This window comes from Lonchura striata, chromosome Z (assembly GCF_050655825.1).
Source record: "Lonchura striata isolate lonStrDom1 chromosome Z, ASM5065582v1, whole genome shotgun sequence".
NCBI lineage: Eukaryota > Metazoa > Chordata > Aves > Passeriformes > Estrildidae > Lonchura > Lonchura striata.
Window position 1 is genome coordinate 47,557,707 of NC_140740.1, and position 17,286 is coordinate 47,574,992.

The 17,286-nt window shown below is 45.3% G+C and overlaps 2 protein-coding genes across 8 annotated transcripts in view; both read left to right on the forward strand.

Moving 5' to 3' along the window:
* LOC110484181 (phospholipid-transporting ATPase ID) overlaps positions 1-11,241 on the forward strand; it is an 85,586-nt gene extending 74,345 nt beyond the window's left edge. For all 5 annotated transcript variants that reach the window (XM_021554646.3, XM_085566085.1, XM_085566087.1 and 2 more), the window contains 6 exons: positions 248-471; positions 1,809-1,892; positions 2,861-3,106; positions 4,431-4,569; positions 6,468-6,598; positions 8,459-11,241. In XM_021554646.3, coding sequence (XP_021410321.1) covers positions 248-471; positions 1,809-1,892; positions 2,861-3,106; positions 4,431-4,569; positions 6,468-6,598; positions 8,459-8,680 — 1,046 coding nt within the window. In that variant the 3' untranslated portion in view covers positions 8,681-11,241. The remainder of the gene's footprint in view (positions 1-247; positions 472-1,808; positions 1,893-2,860; positions 3,107-4,430; positions 4,570-6,467; positions 6,599-8,458) is intronic.
* Positions 11,242-11,387: 146 nt separating this feature from the next.
* The window catches only part of RUSC2 (RUN and SH3 domain containing 2), a 57,187-nt gene continuing 51,288 nt past the window's right edge, over positions 11,388-17,286 (forward strand). For all 3 annotated transcript variants that reach the window (XM_021554675.3, XM_021554677.4, XM_085566077.1), the window contains exon 1: positions 11,388-11,543. The gene's annotated coding sequence lies outside the window, so the exon portion shown is untranslated. The remainder of the gene's footprint in view (positions 11,544-17,286) is intronic.

Consider the following 17,286-nt stretch of genomic DNA (forward strand, 5'->3'; position numbering starts at 1 on the left):
AACCTATAACTTCATTCAAATAATAAAATCCCACTTGTGGGAAATGTATCACAGAGCCAAAATCATAGTGCTGCTGAAAGAATTAGTGCACCATTTAAAAAAAAATATTTTTAAAACCTTTTCATTCTGACTTTCATGAAGGCTGTGAGGGAATTAACACTATGTTCAACTCAGGGTAACTACTTCTAAGAATTGGGAAGTGAAAACTCTCAGCATAATTATGTGATCAACCACCTTCTTGTTGCAGCTGCCCACATTGGGGTCGGCATCAGTGGCCAGGAGGGGATGCAGGCGGTCCTGTCCAGTGACTTCTCCTTCGCACAGTTCCGCTACCTGCAGCGCCTGCTCCTGGTCCACGGACGGTGGTCCTACATCCGCATGTGCAAGTTCCTCAAGTACTTCTTCTATAAGAATTTTGCCTTCACCTTGGTGCATTTCTGGTATGGCTTCTTCTCTGGCTTCTCAGCACAGGTAGGTTCAGTTTTGGTTTTGTCAGGGACATGGAGATGGTCAGAGGGCAGCACCTCTCCTGTGAAGACAGGCTGAGGGTGGAGGGCTTGTTCATCTGGCAAATGAAAAATCTTCAGGGAGATCTCACCCTTCAGGACCTAAAAGTGCTACAAGAGAGCTGTAGAGGAACTTCTTAGCAGGGCCTACTGCATTATGACAAAGGGTAATGATTTTAAACTAAGCTTCATTGATACAACAAAGTTTTTTGCAATGAAGTTTGTAAATCACTGACAGAAGTTGCCCAGAGAGGTGGTTGATGCCCCCTTCCTGAAAACATTCCAGGTCAGGTTGGATGGGGACCTGAGCAACCTGACCTGGTTGAAGATGTCTGTTGTGATTGCAGGGAGGTTGGTTTAGATTAATTTTACAGAACCCTTCCAACAAAAGCCATTCTATAAGTCTAGATCTAGCATTTTAAAGCAAAGGAAATCTAGCATTTTCATTTTACAAGAAAATAAACTAAGCCATTCCTCCCACCTCACTTAACAAAATCAGGTCTGTCTTCTTTAGCCACATGGGTATAAAGCAGATATTGCTGCCTCCATTGCTGTTGCTGGAGCATTATGCCTGAAGACAGAATATATATATTATATAATTTCATAATCATTAAGGTCGGAAAAGACCTCCAAGATCATCATGTCCAACCATGAACCCACTGCCATGTTCACTACTAAACCACATCACCCAGTGCCACATCCACATGTTTTTTAAACACTGACCACCCTTTCAATGAATATTTTTTTCATAATACCCAGTATAAACCTTCCCTGGCATTTAGGAGCATTATGAAGCACATACTTCACTTGCAGGATTTTCAAAAGTATTCAAAGTGATTGCAACCATCAGCTGATGACACAGATTTGAGTTTGGTACCAATCTTGTAAGATCTATGCTTGTGCTATTAGCATATTTGGAGCAAGCAGTTTAACCTGAGATGCCTGTGGGCCTCAAGAGCTTGCCAGAGGAGGACATCCAGAGTGGAAAAACTGGTGTTGATTCATGCAAACCAGCCTCCAACCAAACACAGACATGGGGAGTGCAGATATCCAGGGGCTGGAGGTGCAGGGTGGTGCAGAGGGATCCTGCTCTGGCTACAGCCAGCAATGGATGCTCAGCAGACTGGATTGGCATAATGTGATCCTTCCTCTCTTTAGGGATGCTCAGTTTGAGTCATCTCATCCCTTTTGTCTCAGTAACAACTGAAACCAAGGTGTTGCAGCAAGTAATTGCATATACTTTCAAATAAATGGGAAGCACAGCTTTTTTGCTAACTTCACTTGCTTTGTTTTTTTCCCCAGACTGTCTATGATGAGTGGTTCATTACACTTTACAATTTGGTATACACCTCTCTCCCAGTGCTAGGAATGAGTCTCTTTGATCAGGTACTGTTTCTGTCATTACTTTGGGGATTTTATTCATAGGGGTTTTGTCTCTAGGTGTTTTGAGCTGGTTCCATGAAGCAAAAGCAGCTGACATTTTGGCTACATACTGTGGTAACCCCTGATAATAGCTGACAGAGAGAACTTAAATCACAGACACAAAAAAAAATGCACCAGAGAGAAGGTGTATCGCCTTAATCATATGATTAGGGTTTAAGTAGTGCTGCGAGGAACAGGGAGTTGAGATAAATATGATTACCCTGACTTGGCCTGTATGTTTCAGTGTGTGATGAGATTTTTGGGTTAGGCTGCTGCCTACAGTAGTAGATGCCCTTGCAACCCTCTCCTGGAGCAGACATACCCTACTTCCTGTGTTCCTGAAGCCTGGCAAGTGACTTACTAATGACCAGATAAAACAATTAATGAGATCTTTGAAACCAGATTTTGCAAGTTCAGCCTTTCTAGTGAGTTCATCCTATGATAATCTCACACAAATTTCAACCTCACTATTACTGTTTGACAAGACAAAGGAGAAATAAAGCTGCTCCTATATGTATTTTACAACTTTAATAAATAGGAATTGACTACTTTCTAGTGGTTCAGTGCTCCACTCTGGACACTTAAGGGATCCAAGTCACATAGCCTTGCCTGTGTTGGGAGGTATTTTCTAACCCTTATCTTCCAGTCAATTCTCTGGAGAACATACCATGTAGTCTGCTCTAGATGAAGTGTATATTCTTTCTTTTTTATCAGCTGTCTTTTTTTTTTTTTTTTTAGCACAAGAAAGGTAAAATACATTATGGAAAATATGCCCAGGTGACCTGGGGATGTGCCGTGCCAGTAAGCATGGCAACAGAGTGAAAGCCTTTTCTCATGGAAATGCTCATCACAGGGACATGGCAGCCCAAACTGGTCTGTGTATTTGTCTGGGTAGCTGCCAGCAAATCTGACTGTCTCCTCTCTGCTTTCAGGATGTGGATGATCGCTGGAGCATGCTGTTCCCTCAGCTATATGTGCCTGGCCAGCAAAACCTCTACTTTAACAAGGTGGTGTTTGTCAAGTGCATGTTGCAGGGGATCTACAGTTCCCTCATCCTCTTCTTCATCCCCTATGGGGCCATGTACAATACAATGAGGAGTGATGGGAAGGCCATTGCTGACTACCAGTCCTTTGCTCTGATGGCCCAGACCTGCTTACTGATCGTGGTGTCTGTACAGGTAAGGCACCCCAGGTAATATTTTTAGTACTTAGTTGTTGTTTCATGATAGCAGCATCTGGAGGCTCAATGACAGCATTGTATTTGCTACTGCATTGTGCATTGCAAAAAAAGCCTCTTGACACCGGATTAGTCTCCTCAGTTCAGCAGAACAGGAGATATGTATGTTATAAAAGATCAGGGTGACAGGAAAGAAGAGTCTTTGCCTTGGGAAGATTGCAATCATAACAGACAAATTAGTTAAGACAGGGAATAGAGAAGAACACGTTCTAGTTTTATGGGAAGGGTTTGAAGCACAGGACTGTCTGTCTGACATCAAGCAGTTATTTATAGGTTCTCCATTATGGAGATGTCTCTGCAGCCTGGCCCAGTGCATGATGTATGTGTGACGCAGCCTGAACTTGCTGGAAGAAATAGCTAAGACTTGGTGGTAGAAAATTCAGATGGTACTATCAGGATGAGAGAGACTACTTAGAAGAAAACCAGTCTATCACACTTCCCTGGATAATAGCTCCTGCTGTATGAAGTCTTTGCAGGCTTGTTCTCCTAACTTTCAATGCTACATTACAGCCAAGGAGTGGGAAATAAGACCTGACTCATTGAACTTACTGTGTTCAGCTCCTGGACCCTCAGCATAAGAATAATGAGGGCCTGCTAGAGCAAGTCCAGAGGAGGGCCATGAAGTTGATCAGAGGGCTGGAGCACTCTGCTAAGGAGGCTGAGGGCACTGGGGTTGTTGAGTCTGGAGAAGAGGAGGCTCCAGGGAGACCTAATTGCAGCCTAACAGTACTTACCAGGGGCCACAAGAAAGCTGGGGAGGGACTTTTGAAAAGGGCATGTAATAATAGAAGAAGAGTTACTGGCTTTGAAATAAGAGTGGGTTTGGGTTAGATACTAGGAACAAATTCTTCCCTCTCGGTGTTGAGGCACAGGCACAGGTTGCCCTGAGAAGCTATGGATGCCCCATCCCTGGAAGTGTTCAAGGTCAGGATAAATGGGGCTCTGAGCAACCTGATCTAGTGGAAGGTAACCCCTGTCTATGGCAGTGGGGTTGGTACAGGATGATCTTTAAGTCCCTTAATATCCTGTCTCCAGGACTGGCCATTAGTGAATGCTTGAGAAGAGGGCAACAACAGGATAAATGTAGTAATCTTGCCTTGAATGGTTTCCCAGAATCTTATGATTTGTGACTTGTTATTTCTTGAGACTTGAATGACTAGCATTCCCAGGGGGAGATGTACAAAGCAGAAGAACAAGCTGTGTTCAGCACAGATGTGCTAAATCAGGAATGCACTGTCAATAGTTGCATTGCTCTGTTCTTTCAGATTGGCCTGGACACCTCTTACTGGACAGTTGTCAACCAGTTCTTCATCTGGGGCAGCCTTTCTGTTTATTTTGCTATCACCTTCACCATGTACAGTGACGGCATGTATCTGATCTTCACAGCCTCCTTTCCCTTCATTGGTAAGCCTTGGGACAAATCTGGACTGCACTCAGAATGGACATACTGCAGGGCTTAAAGTTTCCAAGTATTTATATGCATATTTCAGGATATAATGGTTGCCTTTTCTGCAAGAAATGCCAGGATATTTCTGAGGGTTGCTGGTATTTATTTTGAATCCCATCCATCCAGGTGAATGTGTGTCATGTTTCCTTCTTTGTGTAAGAATGGACATTCCCATGCAGTCATGGGAATGGTCCTTTAAATAAGCCTAATGAGCTGGATGGAATGTTTTCTGCTGCTCTTCTATATTTGGGTTTCAGTTATTCAATTTTTACAGCTATCTAAGAACATCTTATTTGTAGATATGTGATCTTTGTAAATAAGTTAACATTTTGGCATAGGAAGGCATAGAAGTACAACATCCAGTCAGACATAAGAAAAATACCATGTGATTATTGTGAGCCTTCTGCTGGGTTAAATGGCAAATTCCTCAACAACAAAACATACCAGTGGTGACCAAGTCTTTGTAGATATTTTACATAACAGATTTCTGAGCACATGCAAAAAAATAAGGATAAAAAAATTAGTCCATCTCCTGAGACTTTGACCAGGAAGAACATGTACATACATGTAAGCAAAGTAATTAAAAGTAATTCTGATGATTTTAATAGCTCTGTGCATCCATTGACAATAAAGAAACAACATTGTTATGAGTCTCTACTTCTGAAGTCCCGACGCTTTTTATTTCAAGTCTCAGATTTTTGTACTAATCAATGCCTTCATTTTTACTGATATTTTCCAGTAAAGACTTATTTTGCCTATCTTCACTGCAACAGCAAGGGGCTTAGCCAACTTAGAAATATCTGAGAGGCAGGTTAGTTGTTGCAACATATTTTTCAAGCAGATGATCACATCCACTTTGAGATGGCTGAGTGAGAGAAGTCAGAGAAGTCAGAATGTCTGTTCAGTTTCCCAGGGCAGGTGGACAGTTGGACTGGATGATCTTGAGGGTCTCTCTCCACCTTGAGTATTCTATAATGGTTCTAGCTCACTTGCCAGCAGTATCTCATTGCTGCTCTGTTATTACTACACTGGTAAAAGAAGTCATAATGCTGAGGGATACTTAATAAGGTCCCAGTTTGAACCACGTTTTAGGAAAGTGTTTCTAGTCTGGACTAAGACAACTTGTTTACTTAAATTTCAGTGAAGTAGTATTAAAGCAGAATTTGGCCAACTGGAAGAAAATATTCAGCAAATATACTGCCAATACCATCATTTTGAAGCCCTGTAATGAGAGTTTTGCAGACTGTTTGTTCTATCTTACATTCCCTCAGTTTTGTAAAAGCCAGAAGTGAGCACTTTGGTTTCAAAGGAGGTATCAGTGACATGCCACTATGTGGCAGTGGTGCTGCCAACATCCTCATTAGGCTATGCTGTCTGTGCAGATCCCCAGAGTAACACATGCTCCTCTCACAGAGGGCTGTGATTTCCATCGCCTGCTGGGCAGAGCCAGTACTCCATATCCTTTAGGAAATGGTGCTGGGAAGCAAGAAAGGAGTATTCCTTCTTTTGCACTGGAGTCCAGGGCCGCTGCTTAAGGTCTCCTGAGTGTTTATATCAATCCTTTGCTGTGATTTGACTCTTCATAGAGAGAAAACACTCACTCTGACACCCTTGTCCACCTGGGTTGTTGTTGCAATCATGTCTGAACGTTGCATTTTACTTTGCTCATCTCAGACAGCAACAAGAGAGAACTGGCTTTGCACTTCTTTCTCTAGCCAGTTGATTTCACTATTGGAGACAATGTCTGCCTTGTATTTTGGTCTGTTTTCCAAGTGCTCTGGAATCACAGAGAGCAATAGGGAATAATGGTGGGAGGTGCTGCTTTTACAGTTTTAATCATGTGTTTGTTTTACAGGTACGGCTCGTAACACCCTCAGCCAACCAAACGTGTGGCTGGCCATCTTTCTCAGCATCGCCCTCTGTGTGCTGCCGGTGGTTGGCTTTCGATTCCTGAAGGCTCAGTTAAAGCCAACTCCCAGCGACAAGGTAAGGAGATACCTTATTAAACCAGAAATCCTGCTTACCATGGCCTGGGCTCACCATGGAGCCACATTGCACGGGCTTGGCATCACCTGGGGTGTGTGTCCGTGTCAGTGCAACTGCTGCCATCTGTCTGTCCCTGACTCCCCAGAGAACGAGGACTGAATTTGGGGTTTGGCACAGTTCAAACCATCTGCAGCTGGGACCAAGGCTGAGATTATTGACATGTGGATTAGACTGCTCTGAGGCAGGAAAGCTGCACTATTTTTAGGTGCAGGGTTTAAGCACTGTGGCTCAGTGGCAAAGGAGTGGCATGTTCCTCCCACCCTGATGCTGTGCAGTTTTTAGCCTGGCAGACCACAGGCTTTCACCCTCCACTGTGTTATATATGTTTGCTGGGGATTTTAAAATTTATTTTAGAATTTACTTTTTGTAGCCAATGGCTGTATGCCCCCTCTGGAACGAGCTTCTCTCCCATCCTCGGGAATATGAAGCTGAGGGCACCAGGGCAAGGAGAGGCAGGGAGTGATGGAGTGGGCAGGGAGCGCACTGCTCGCTGCAGCCAAGGGACCCCTCAAGACATCAGCGCACACAGGGCTCCCCGGGCTCGCTTCCAAACAGGAGCATTTGCTGAATGCTACTGCCACCTCGTGCTTCCTTCCTTCCCCTGCGCTGAGCTGCTGCGAATCGGGGTCAGAGCACAGCCCCAGGGGAAGGCACCGCAGTTGACGCCCTCCCTGGTCATCCTCCAGACGTCTGTGGAGCTCCACAGGTTCTCTATGACTGTAGAAGAACGTGTTAGGGGAATTCTTAGCCCTTACAAACAGGGTAGGCCTTGCTGGAGAAGACTTCTGGGTAGGGAGGTCCTTGAAACACAGCTCGAGGCAGCTGTGGGGTGTAAAACTGCTCTGAGTTTACCCCGGCTGAGCAGAAGTCAAACACAGCTGTCACCCAGAATCCCAGCCTCATTGCCAAGGTTGAGCATCCCTCTATCTAGCACAAAATTACTTCTCTGCCTCCTCTTGGAAATGAATGGTCACAGGAGAGGAGACGGTTTCCAGCTCTACAGAGTCCCCCAGCTGGCAGCAGACAGGCCTGATGTTTGAGATGTCAAGCACCTGCCACTGCCATTGTGCCAAGCAAGAAGCACAGGAGTCTGGCACCTGGGGGTTCTGTTAAGCCACAGGCTCTCAATAGCAGCCTCCTGCATTAGACAGCCCCATTCTGAAAAGGTTCTTGATAGCAGATTAAGTCAGTGGCCATCTGGGAGCAGAAAGCCCACCACCTGCAAATAAAGTGCAATATTTATTTCCCATCTGCCAAGGAATACAGGATTCTCTCTATTAACCCTGTAAGCATTCAATGCCAGGTTGCATTTAATGTTGATATACCTGATATAGTGGTAGCGGGGCTGGAATGAGATGATTCTCAAGGTGTCTTCCAATCCAAGCCACTCTGTGAATCTATAATTCTATAACAATCAACATTATAATCATAAAAAGATTTTATGCATCAGAAACTCCCTTTAGTAGTCTGTTTTCTATATTAAATATGCCAATTCCTAAATGTTTCCTTATTTATTTTCTGGAATTTTGACTTGTTCATATGACTTTCACATTTTGGGTGATCTGACTGTAAGTCCTACAGCCATACCCCAACTATGGCATTAACAGAGATGCACATGGAAATAATTCCCTCCCATGATTTACAGACAACGCTCCAATTAACACCTTTTAAAATAAAATAGAAGATGCCCTTTCCTCATTTTTGTCTTTGAGTCCCTGCTTTTGTTTCCCTTCCTCTGCTTCTCTTCTACTGTGCTTGTGAATAATGATGTACCTTCCACTTTTCCCACCTTATTTCCAGGTCCTGATGAAAATCAAAGAAGCCAAAAAGCGGCCCCCTCCACCCTCACCCAAGCGACGCCTGCGCCGGACCAGCACCCGCCGCTCTGGCTACGCCTTCTCTCACCAGCACGGCTTCGGAGCACTCATCATGTCTGGGAGAAACATGCGGCCAAAGTCACCCTTTGCCACAACGGGAACATTTTCACCAAACAGTGACAAATATAAACACAAAGGATTGTAACGAAAGAAAAAAAAAAAAAAGGAGAGAAGAAAAAAGGAAAAAGTTTCCCAACCCCCCACCCCATCCCTCTTAAAAATTAACAAAGCAAACCAAAGTAAAGGGCTGTCAGGAGAGGAGGCTGTGCTGCCTGCAAGGCACCGAGCCAGTGGCTGCCCAGAGCTCTGCCCTCTGGGCTGCCAAATCAAGGACTTGGGGCTTTTCTTTCACCCACACACACTCTCTGATTCTAGTTTATTTTCCAAAGATGTGTGCTGCTGCTGGGGAAGGAGGGCTGGGTGAGTTGGAGCATGGAGTTGTATGGTATCCCAGAGGACCTCCCTGGCACAAGAGAGGACGTGCTGTGGGAGGCACCTCTGCTCCCTAAGATTGTTTATAATGCTACTTTTTTTTCTTCTCCCTCTAACTATATACCTCAGAGCAAAGAGAATTTCAATCTGAAGAAAAGGTTGAATTGGCAATGTCTTTCTCAGTCATGTGCCTTCATTTTTCTTCATGAATCTACTATGGGCCATATTACTGGGGTGACAGTATTGACCCCAGGTGTGCCTTAGGTCCAGCCACACAACCCAAAAATCCACAACCTTTGTAATGTGTGATTTTGTAGCCTTTTGACTGTGATCCACTTTCTCAAGAGATGGCCAGTACCCAAATACCACCCTCTTCCCACATCTGCCATCAGGAAGTGCTGCAAGCTCAGAGAAACCCTTAGTAGGTCAAGGGACCAGGAGCTGACAGTCATCAGTCTGCTCTGATTTATCTGGGCTGCAAATCTGCTTTTGTAAAGGATTATTGTTCTCAGAACCCTCTCAAGTTTTGTAAGTGGGCACCAGCCATTTCATTTAGACTTAAAATAAAAGAGCAGAAGGTGCTCAGGCTTCCTTATGGCTCAAACCATGAAATCTGGCCCAAGAAGCCCGTACACCATGGTTAGGGCCCACGTGGACTGCCAGCACAAGGCATCTGCCCCCCTTAACAGAATGAGGTGTGTGCACATCTGTCTTGATGGTGATCACACCAGAATTATTGAAGCCAGAAAAGCTATTTCATGGCCAGCAGCTGAAATAGCCTTTACTGCACTGGTGCTGGGGTTCAGTGTAAGGGATGAAGTGACCTGGTGGCTTTCTTACCCTCCCCGATGAGCAGAGTGGCCACGATTCAGAGGATCTTAATGAGGCCTCAGGGCTCTCTGGAGTGTTTCATGGCTGCAGTGTTTCTCCGCACTGGCTCAAATTTTACTTGGGAACAGGTTATCTATCAAACACGGGTGGTAGAGAGCTGAAAATCCTACCAGTCTGACTGCCAGCAGAGGGACCTAAAATGCACAGATGCAGCTAAAGACATGGTGATCTTGAGGGACTGGGATTAGCTCACTGTTTTCTCACACCAAATCCATAATCAGCATGGTTACTGGGTGGAAGGCCAGCGTGGCAGCATGAGAATCTGTCCTGCCAGTATTGCCGAGCTGCAGAGGACTAAGCCTCTGACTGTTGTTAGGGGTGATTTTTTTGTTTGTTTTTGTTTTTTGTTAAGGTTGGGAATTTTTCAGCTGTCATACAAATTTAGACTCCTTCCTTCATTTGATTTGGATTTTTTTTTTTTTTGTGCAGTAATCAGCTGATGTTTTTGAGACTCTGCTGTGAGTCTCTGAGCTGTTAGAAGGCAGTGTATGATGGCAAGAGGCCAGCCACGTCCCCATTTCATGGAACACCCTGCTGTCTGTGGTCCCAGTTTCAGCAGATACTGCATGAGATTGTTTAAGCTTTAATAGAAGGTCTCATCTCCCTGTGTTTTAACTCAGCTCAGGAAAAAAAACATAACCAAACTAGTCTGTTGCACCTGCTGCTTGGGGAGGCTTGTTGCAAACTGTGGTATTAAATTTCAGCACGGCAAGTGCAAAATTGGAGCTGGGACTGGATCCAGACTTCAGTGTCTAGGAGCTGCTTGCTAGGGAAAGAGTAAATTATCTGGTGATCTCCCCTGGAAGGAGATGCCTAAGTAAAGTGAGAGTCTGCACTCTGGCTGAGGAAACCACTGTGGTAGTTAATGCTTGTCACCTCCCCCTGATTTACCATTCACTTTGCAGGGACAATCATGGCTTTCTGACAAGGTGTTTGTTTTTCACAGTCAGCCTCCCTGGAGTTAGGGGAAAAAGGAGAATTTCTGCAGATAAGCAGACATTGCCATGATACCCATACTGGTCTGTGGACTGAAACTCCTATCAAAGCATCCTGATTCCTGGCACCTGATGCAGCAGAGTATATTGCAGAGCAGCAGAGGCAGACCTTGTGCTGACAGAGCAAGGAAAATCTGACACTGTGCCTCTCTTCTCATATGGTTTACGTGCAAAGTACTCACCTTCTGGCTAAAAGGGGATTTGAAAATGTTGGCTACAACATGTAGGGGATAATAAAGCTGTTGGTGAGCTTGCACCAGATACAATTCTTTCAGTGGTTTGACACAATCAGCATTTGAAACACAGCAGCTGGCAGCGATGTCTGTCCTACATCACTTCTAATTTTGTAAAATAATTGTTTTTTTGAAATAAAAATAGAATATTGGGATGATAGATTCCTTGGCACTCTGTTAATTGAGGTAACAAGTCTATATGCAGAAGTGCACGGGGCGGGGGGGGGGGGGGGTTGGTTTGTGGGACAATGGATCTGAGACGGCAACTCTATTCATCCGGTATCCTGACGAGGGAAGCACACAAATTCCCAAAATTTTCCATCCTGGCTAGGATGTTTTAAGAGGAAACTTAGAGGAAACGTCAGACATCCTTAGGCGGAGGACCCGGTGGGGGCGGGCAGCGTCGAGAGCCCGCCCCGTGGAGCAGCTGTAAACAGCGGAGCGATGCGGGCGATCGGTAAGGGACGGTGGCAGGGCGGGTGGGACAGTGCGGGGATTGTGCGGGGAGGAGCGGGCTCGCTGCTTCTCGTGTGCGCGGTGCTCAGCTTGGCTGCCCGGGGGGAGGTCAAACCGTGTGTCATCGCCCGTGCGGTGTCTGAAAATTATAATTTAGTCTTTTATGAAGCTGTGGTGTTTCGTAGATATGTCAAAAATTAATCCTTGAAATAGATTTTGGATTCTGTTTTTCACCCTCTCCCTTTTTTCCTCCGCATTATTCTGTAATATAAATATTCACAGTTTGAACATTGGTTTGCTGTTGTGCCTATACTTGCCACCCTGCTGGGCTGCAGTTTGGGGGTCAAGAATGACAATGCTCTGATGGTGTTGAAGCATTAGAACAGGAGGCTCAGGGAAGCTCTGGATGCCCCATCTCTGGGAGTGCACAAGGCCAGGTTGGATGAGGCTCTGAACAACCTGGTCTGGTGCAGAGTGTCCCTGCCTGTGGCAGGAGGATGGAACAAGGTGGTTTTTGAGATCCCTTCCAATGCAAACCATTCTGTGATTCTTTGATAGCCAGTGATGTTGTGTTTCCTTGCCTTACACTGCAGCAGAAGAGAGCTTAGAATGTCTCTCTTTCCTGAACCCACAGGGTGACAGTGAGCAATCTCTGTCCCTAATACCATGGGGCAGCAGGTGTGTTTGGGCAGAGGCACCTGAAGGGTGTTTTCCATTGCAAACTGCAACACCTGTATTCCAGGCCGCCTGGTAGCTCTCTCTCTGCCTGTGTGCATCCACACAACCCTCTCACACTGACCTGTAGCCTGGAAGTCCTTTCTCGTGAGCAGCTCTTAGGAAATGGGAGGGCAGAGGAGCACCATATGCTTGCCCTGGGCTCTCCAGTTGGAGAGCAACTCAGCAAAGTCTGTTGCACGAATGGAGACATCTCAGTAATGACCCATGCTAATTACCAGCTGGAACAAAAACAGGACCATAAAGGCTCTTTTGGATATCTCTGGGCACATGCACTGTATCCTCTAACCCCATCAGACCTCTGATAAAATTAATCCTAAATCCAGGTATTCCAGTTGGAAAGCTTCCTGACCTAAGGGTTGATTTTTCTCTCTGTCTAATTTTCAGCCTAAATGTGTTCACTGCATTTATTCTCTTGTTGTCATGCCAGCTTTATACTTTTGCTTCAGCAGTTTTGTCTCCTGTGATATATTTAGACAGCAATCCTATCCGCTCTCTGCCTACATTTGGCTAGGCTAAACAAGCCAGGCTCTTAAGTTTCTTCTTGTTTGATAGGTTTTTTGTTTCCCTCAGGCCCTTTCTGCACCTGTTCATTTGAGTTTATAATTTTTAAATGTGGGTGACCAGAATTCTTTTTTGCATGATGCTTCTTTCATCAGTCTATACAATAGCTCTGGTATTTCACTGCCTCACCTAGGACTGTGTTTGCTTTTCTTACAGCCTCATCATCTGTGTGTTCTTTAACATAGTTTTAGTGGATATTTTCCCCAATTTTATTATGGCTATGCATAATTATTAGCTAAATTAGGTTAGCTACGTAAATACCTCTCCTCTCATGCCTGACAACATGGGGAGGAGTTGAAGTCATCACAGAATAACTGCGTATGCTGATGCTTTAAATTGGTGCCTTGTGCTCAGGGCCAAGCTTTTTCCATGAGGGCTGGCAAGGACATTCTGCTACATCTGCTGATGTGTTGGCTGATGTGATGTGCTGGAGTGAGGGAGCAGCCATTTCTCCCAGCAATAAGTGTGGTGCTGCGTTCCCAGCCACAGCTCCCAGACAGCCCTGTCCCTGTGATAAAGTCTGTGTTGCTGCAGGGCTGGACGTGATGAAGGATTCAGAAGACAGGCACAGAGCCCTGCAGCCTGGGCTTGACCTCTGAGTGCTTTTGGCCATATCCGCTGCACAGCTACTCTTCATTTTTTCCAAAGCTACTCTTCTGCTGCCCTGCTTCTTATAATGCATTTAGAAGTAGAGAGTGGTTTTTCTCTTCCTGGCACTGTAGGGAAGCCCCCTCTCTCCCATCACTCCCAGCTTAAAGGAAAGACGTTTCCATATCCCTGTCTCTTTCCTCAGACTGCCTCTTCCCTCCAGCTGGGTGGAGCTGACTGTACGGAGCTGTCAGCTCCTGCTTTTCCACACAACGCTGAGCCCTCTGCTAGACTTTTCAGCTATAAATGGATCTCAACTTTTCCAACCCCCACTCTCAACACCAGGAGATTTTATGGGATAGCCAGGCTTCCTCTGAATTAGGAAAACATGATCCAACTGCTTGCTTTTTGTAGTTCTCTGTGAGCATCCTGCCTGGCTGTGGGGGAGCTCTATGTCCTGGTGAGGGCTATGCTGCTGAATTTCTTGTGTGCACTGCGAGAGCAGCAGTTCTCAGACCTCAGTGGCAGGCCTGCAGGTGCCATCACCAACCCCACACATCACCCCACGAACACAGCACAGACCGATCTAAGCTGTGTGTCTCCAGGGAAGGCCAATATTTTTGTTACTGCCTGCATCCTGCCTCCACATCCAAATCAGGCACTTCATAGAAGAAGCCCGGCTTCTGTACATAATGAACAATGTTTGCTTCCCTTAACTTTGGGATTTATGGCAGGCATCATGAGGTCTTTTAAGCTTTATTGCATTCTGGCTTCTCGGAGAGGCAGGGAGCATCAATATCTCCTCGTTCACCAGGGAGCTGGGGCCTGAAGTATGCACACCAAGGTGACTCAGGGAGTCAGTAGCTGCCCTGGATTTTAAACTGAAGGCTTTTGTGTCATCAAGTGCTAACCTCCATCAGCCCTGCCGGCATCCAGGCCATTCATTCCATGAAGAGTACAGGTCTGTATTTAGAAAATTAATTTGTACTCTCATGTTGAAAAATTGCAGTCTGAAAGTCTCCTAGTTAGTGTGCTGTGTAGAAGCTGCTGGGCAGGGTTCCAGTCTGGTGACCTTTTGCTGGCAGCAGTGGGTTTGCATTGTTTTGTCTTAGACAGGAACACCTAGACAAGCTGCTTCAGAGGCTTCCTTACCTCCTGGCAATTGTCCCTCAAAAACCTTCAGGCTGTGGATAAAGGATCATAGAATATTCAGAAGGTGCAAGCCTGGTTTATGGCGGTGCAGTAGTCTCTCTGCAGTTCTGCTTCTGTTTCAGTTTTTGCTGTGGCAGCAGATGCTGTTTGGCACATTTTCCTGCGCAGAATGCCTGGTACCCTGCATTTTCCTTACTCAGTGGCTTTGTTGTGTTGCCTTTTGGATGGATCAATGGATCTGTTGACAGGGCAGTGTTCAATGGATAATGTCCAGGAATATTTTTTTTTTTTAAATGTGAGCTGGAGAATGTAATGCACCAAACCATTCTATTACATAGGGCTTATGGTTTATTAAAACCTCATTTCTGCCTCCCTTCTGGGACTGTAAGCAGAATTTTGTACAAAACAGAAGAGGGATTGATGAAGTGTTCCTTCACCCTTTTCCACTCCATCCCTGGGCTTTATGCTCTGGGAATATATGAAACAAAGTTACTGTATATAGTTGTAGCTGCATGATGCTCTTTCTGGTGGTAACCTTTGATGCAGCTGGGCCAGGCATCAGAACCTGCTGGTTTGCCAGGTCAACTTGGAGTCTTGGAGTGCTTCGGGTTAAACTTGGTTGTGAGGAGTTTTTCTGCTTGTAGCATCCCTCCCAGATGTACAGGGAGGCTGGCTACCCCCAGTTCTTTTTTTCCTTATGTAATCTGCCTTCCACTGAATACTTAATTCCCAGTTCTTCACCAAAGCCCTGGACTCATAGCAGGGTGTTTAATGAGGTTTTCTGGCTCTAGTTCTCTGTTCTTCTGATTCTGGAACATAAAGCCTGGTTGAGGTTTTGCTACTGATACCTGCTGCTCACCTGAAGCTCCACAATTTCTCCGTCTTCTCATTCTTGTGTGCATTTGCCTGGAGTGGAAATCATGGTTTCCACAGTTTACATCTCTTGGGCCTGTGGCTTGGGGTGAGTGTTTGGTGAGCATATTTGTAGCCTTAAGCATTGATGTGGACTCTGCACTTCCTCCTGAGCCCTCAGTGGAGCCATGGATGAGCACCATGGTTCACCATGGATGAGCACCATGGGTGTCTCAGCCACCCAACACTGCAGGCTCTTTCAGGAATCCTTGAGAGAATGATGATGGCACTGAATCATATTTTCAATTAAAGGTTTATTTTCTTAACAGGTTTCTGGTAGCCAGGAAATGCAGAATGGTTTGGGTTGGAAGGGACCTAAAGGTTATGTAGCATTCCTAGTCACTGTGCTTGGAGCACTCCTTGTCAAATGCTGTGCTTTGCAGGGCATCAAAGCTCAGGTACCTGCAGTGCCTGGTTCCACAGTGAACATAGTGAAGACTGTAATTTTCTAGTGATTCTAAGTTGGTCAGGTTGTCTGGACTGAAAAGTTCTTGAGGCATTACAGGAGCATCTTGCAGAACTATTAGCACTGTAAAACAGCAAATGGGAGATCATGTTGATAAATGCCACATGTAATGGTGATCTGTAAACAGTTTCTCACTGCCCACAACAAGCTGTTTGGAGTCACTGTGGATTGTTGTCTGAGGACATCAGCTAAACATTCAGCTGTAGCCAAAAAACACTGGAAACAAAATTTGCTGGTATATATTCTTGTATACTAGACAGATATGTTATGCTTGTATCTGGGCATCACACACCAGCTGGTCACCCTCTTTCAGAAAGAGTAATGTAGACTTGGAAAAGATAAGAGAAAAGTGGAATGGGGATGGTTAAGGGATTGGGATAGCTTCTGTAGGAAGAGAAATTAAACAAGCAAAAGTAAATTATACTGGTAAAGAGCAAATGTCTGTAATGTAGTATTCAGCAGGGAGAAGTTGAGTAAAGACTGACCTTAATAAACTTTGCTACTTCTCACAGCACAGAGGAAGCACATCCAGCAAAATAATTTATTAGACAGGAGGCTGGGGAAGTCCTTTTTCAACACAGTTGATTTGTAGAACATGTTGCTACGAGATGGCATGAAGACTGAAAATACACACAGATTCCAAAAGGAACCAGACACCTCAATGGCAGAGATGTGTTTCAGTATCTATGAAACATGATGGTCAGTGTTTGACCTCCAGCTCTAGGAGTTCCTGATTGTTGCAGGCTGGAAGAATATGTCCTTAGGGGAGATCACTCTGATTGCACTCAGTGAAATCACTCTATGATTTTTATATGCCAGTGCCACATTGTCAGGGATAGGGCACCAGACCAGAAAAATTTGTGGAGTAGCCTACTGAGGTGGTTCTGGTTACCAAAGTGTGCTGGGACAGTGGGGTGCAAATGAATTTATTTGGTTCTGAGCACCTCTGCTCTCACGAGTCTCCTGGGGGAGTCACATGCGAGTCACCACAGGTTTTCTTACCACTTTTATTAGCAAATCTGTACAGACTTTCAGGAGAAGGGGACCGATGCAGGCATGACCCATCAGCTGGCTCAGTGTGTCAGGCACTGCTGTGGTTGTTGCAGGGTGTGCCAGCCCAATGAGCACTGCCCTGCCAGACAGGTGACATGCTTGGCATTAGCTGTCCAGTCCTATCTTTTTACCTTCTTGGCTTATGATTAAGATATGGTTTGTGCCCTAATGGAGCAAATTCTGGATTCTTAAAGCCTCGTATTCACATAACTGTGGGTGGTGTTGTTATCCATCCAAATGTCTTGTCCTGCGGAAGGGGAAAGAACAGGCTATT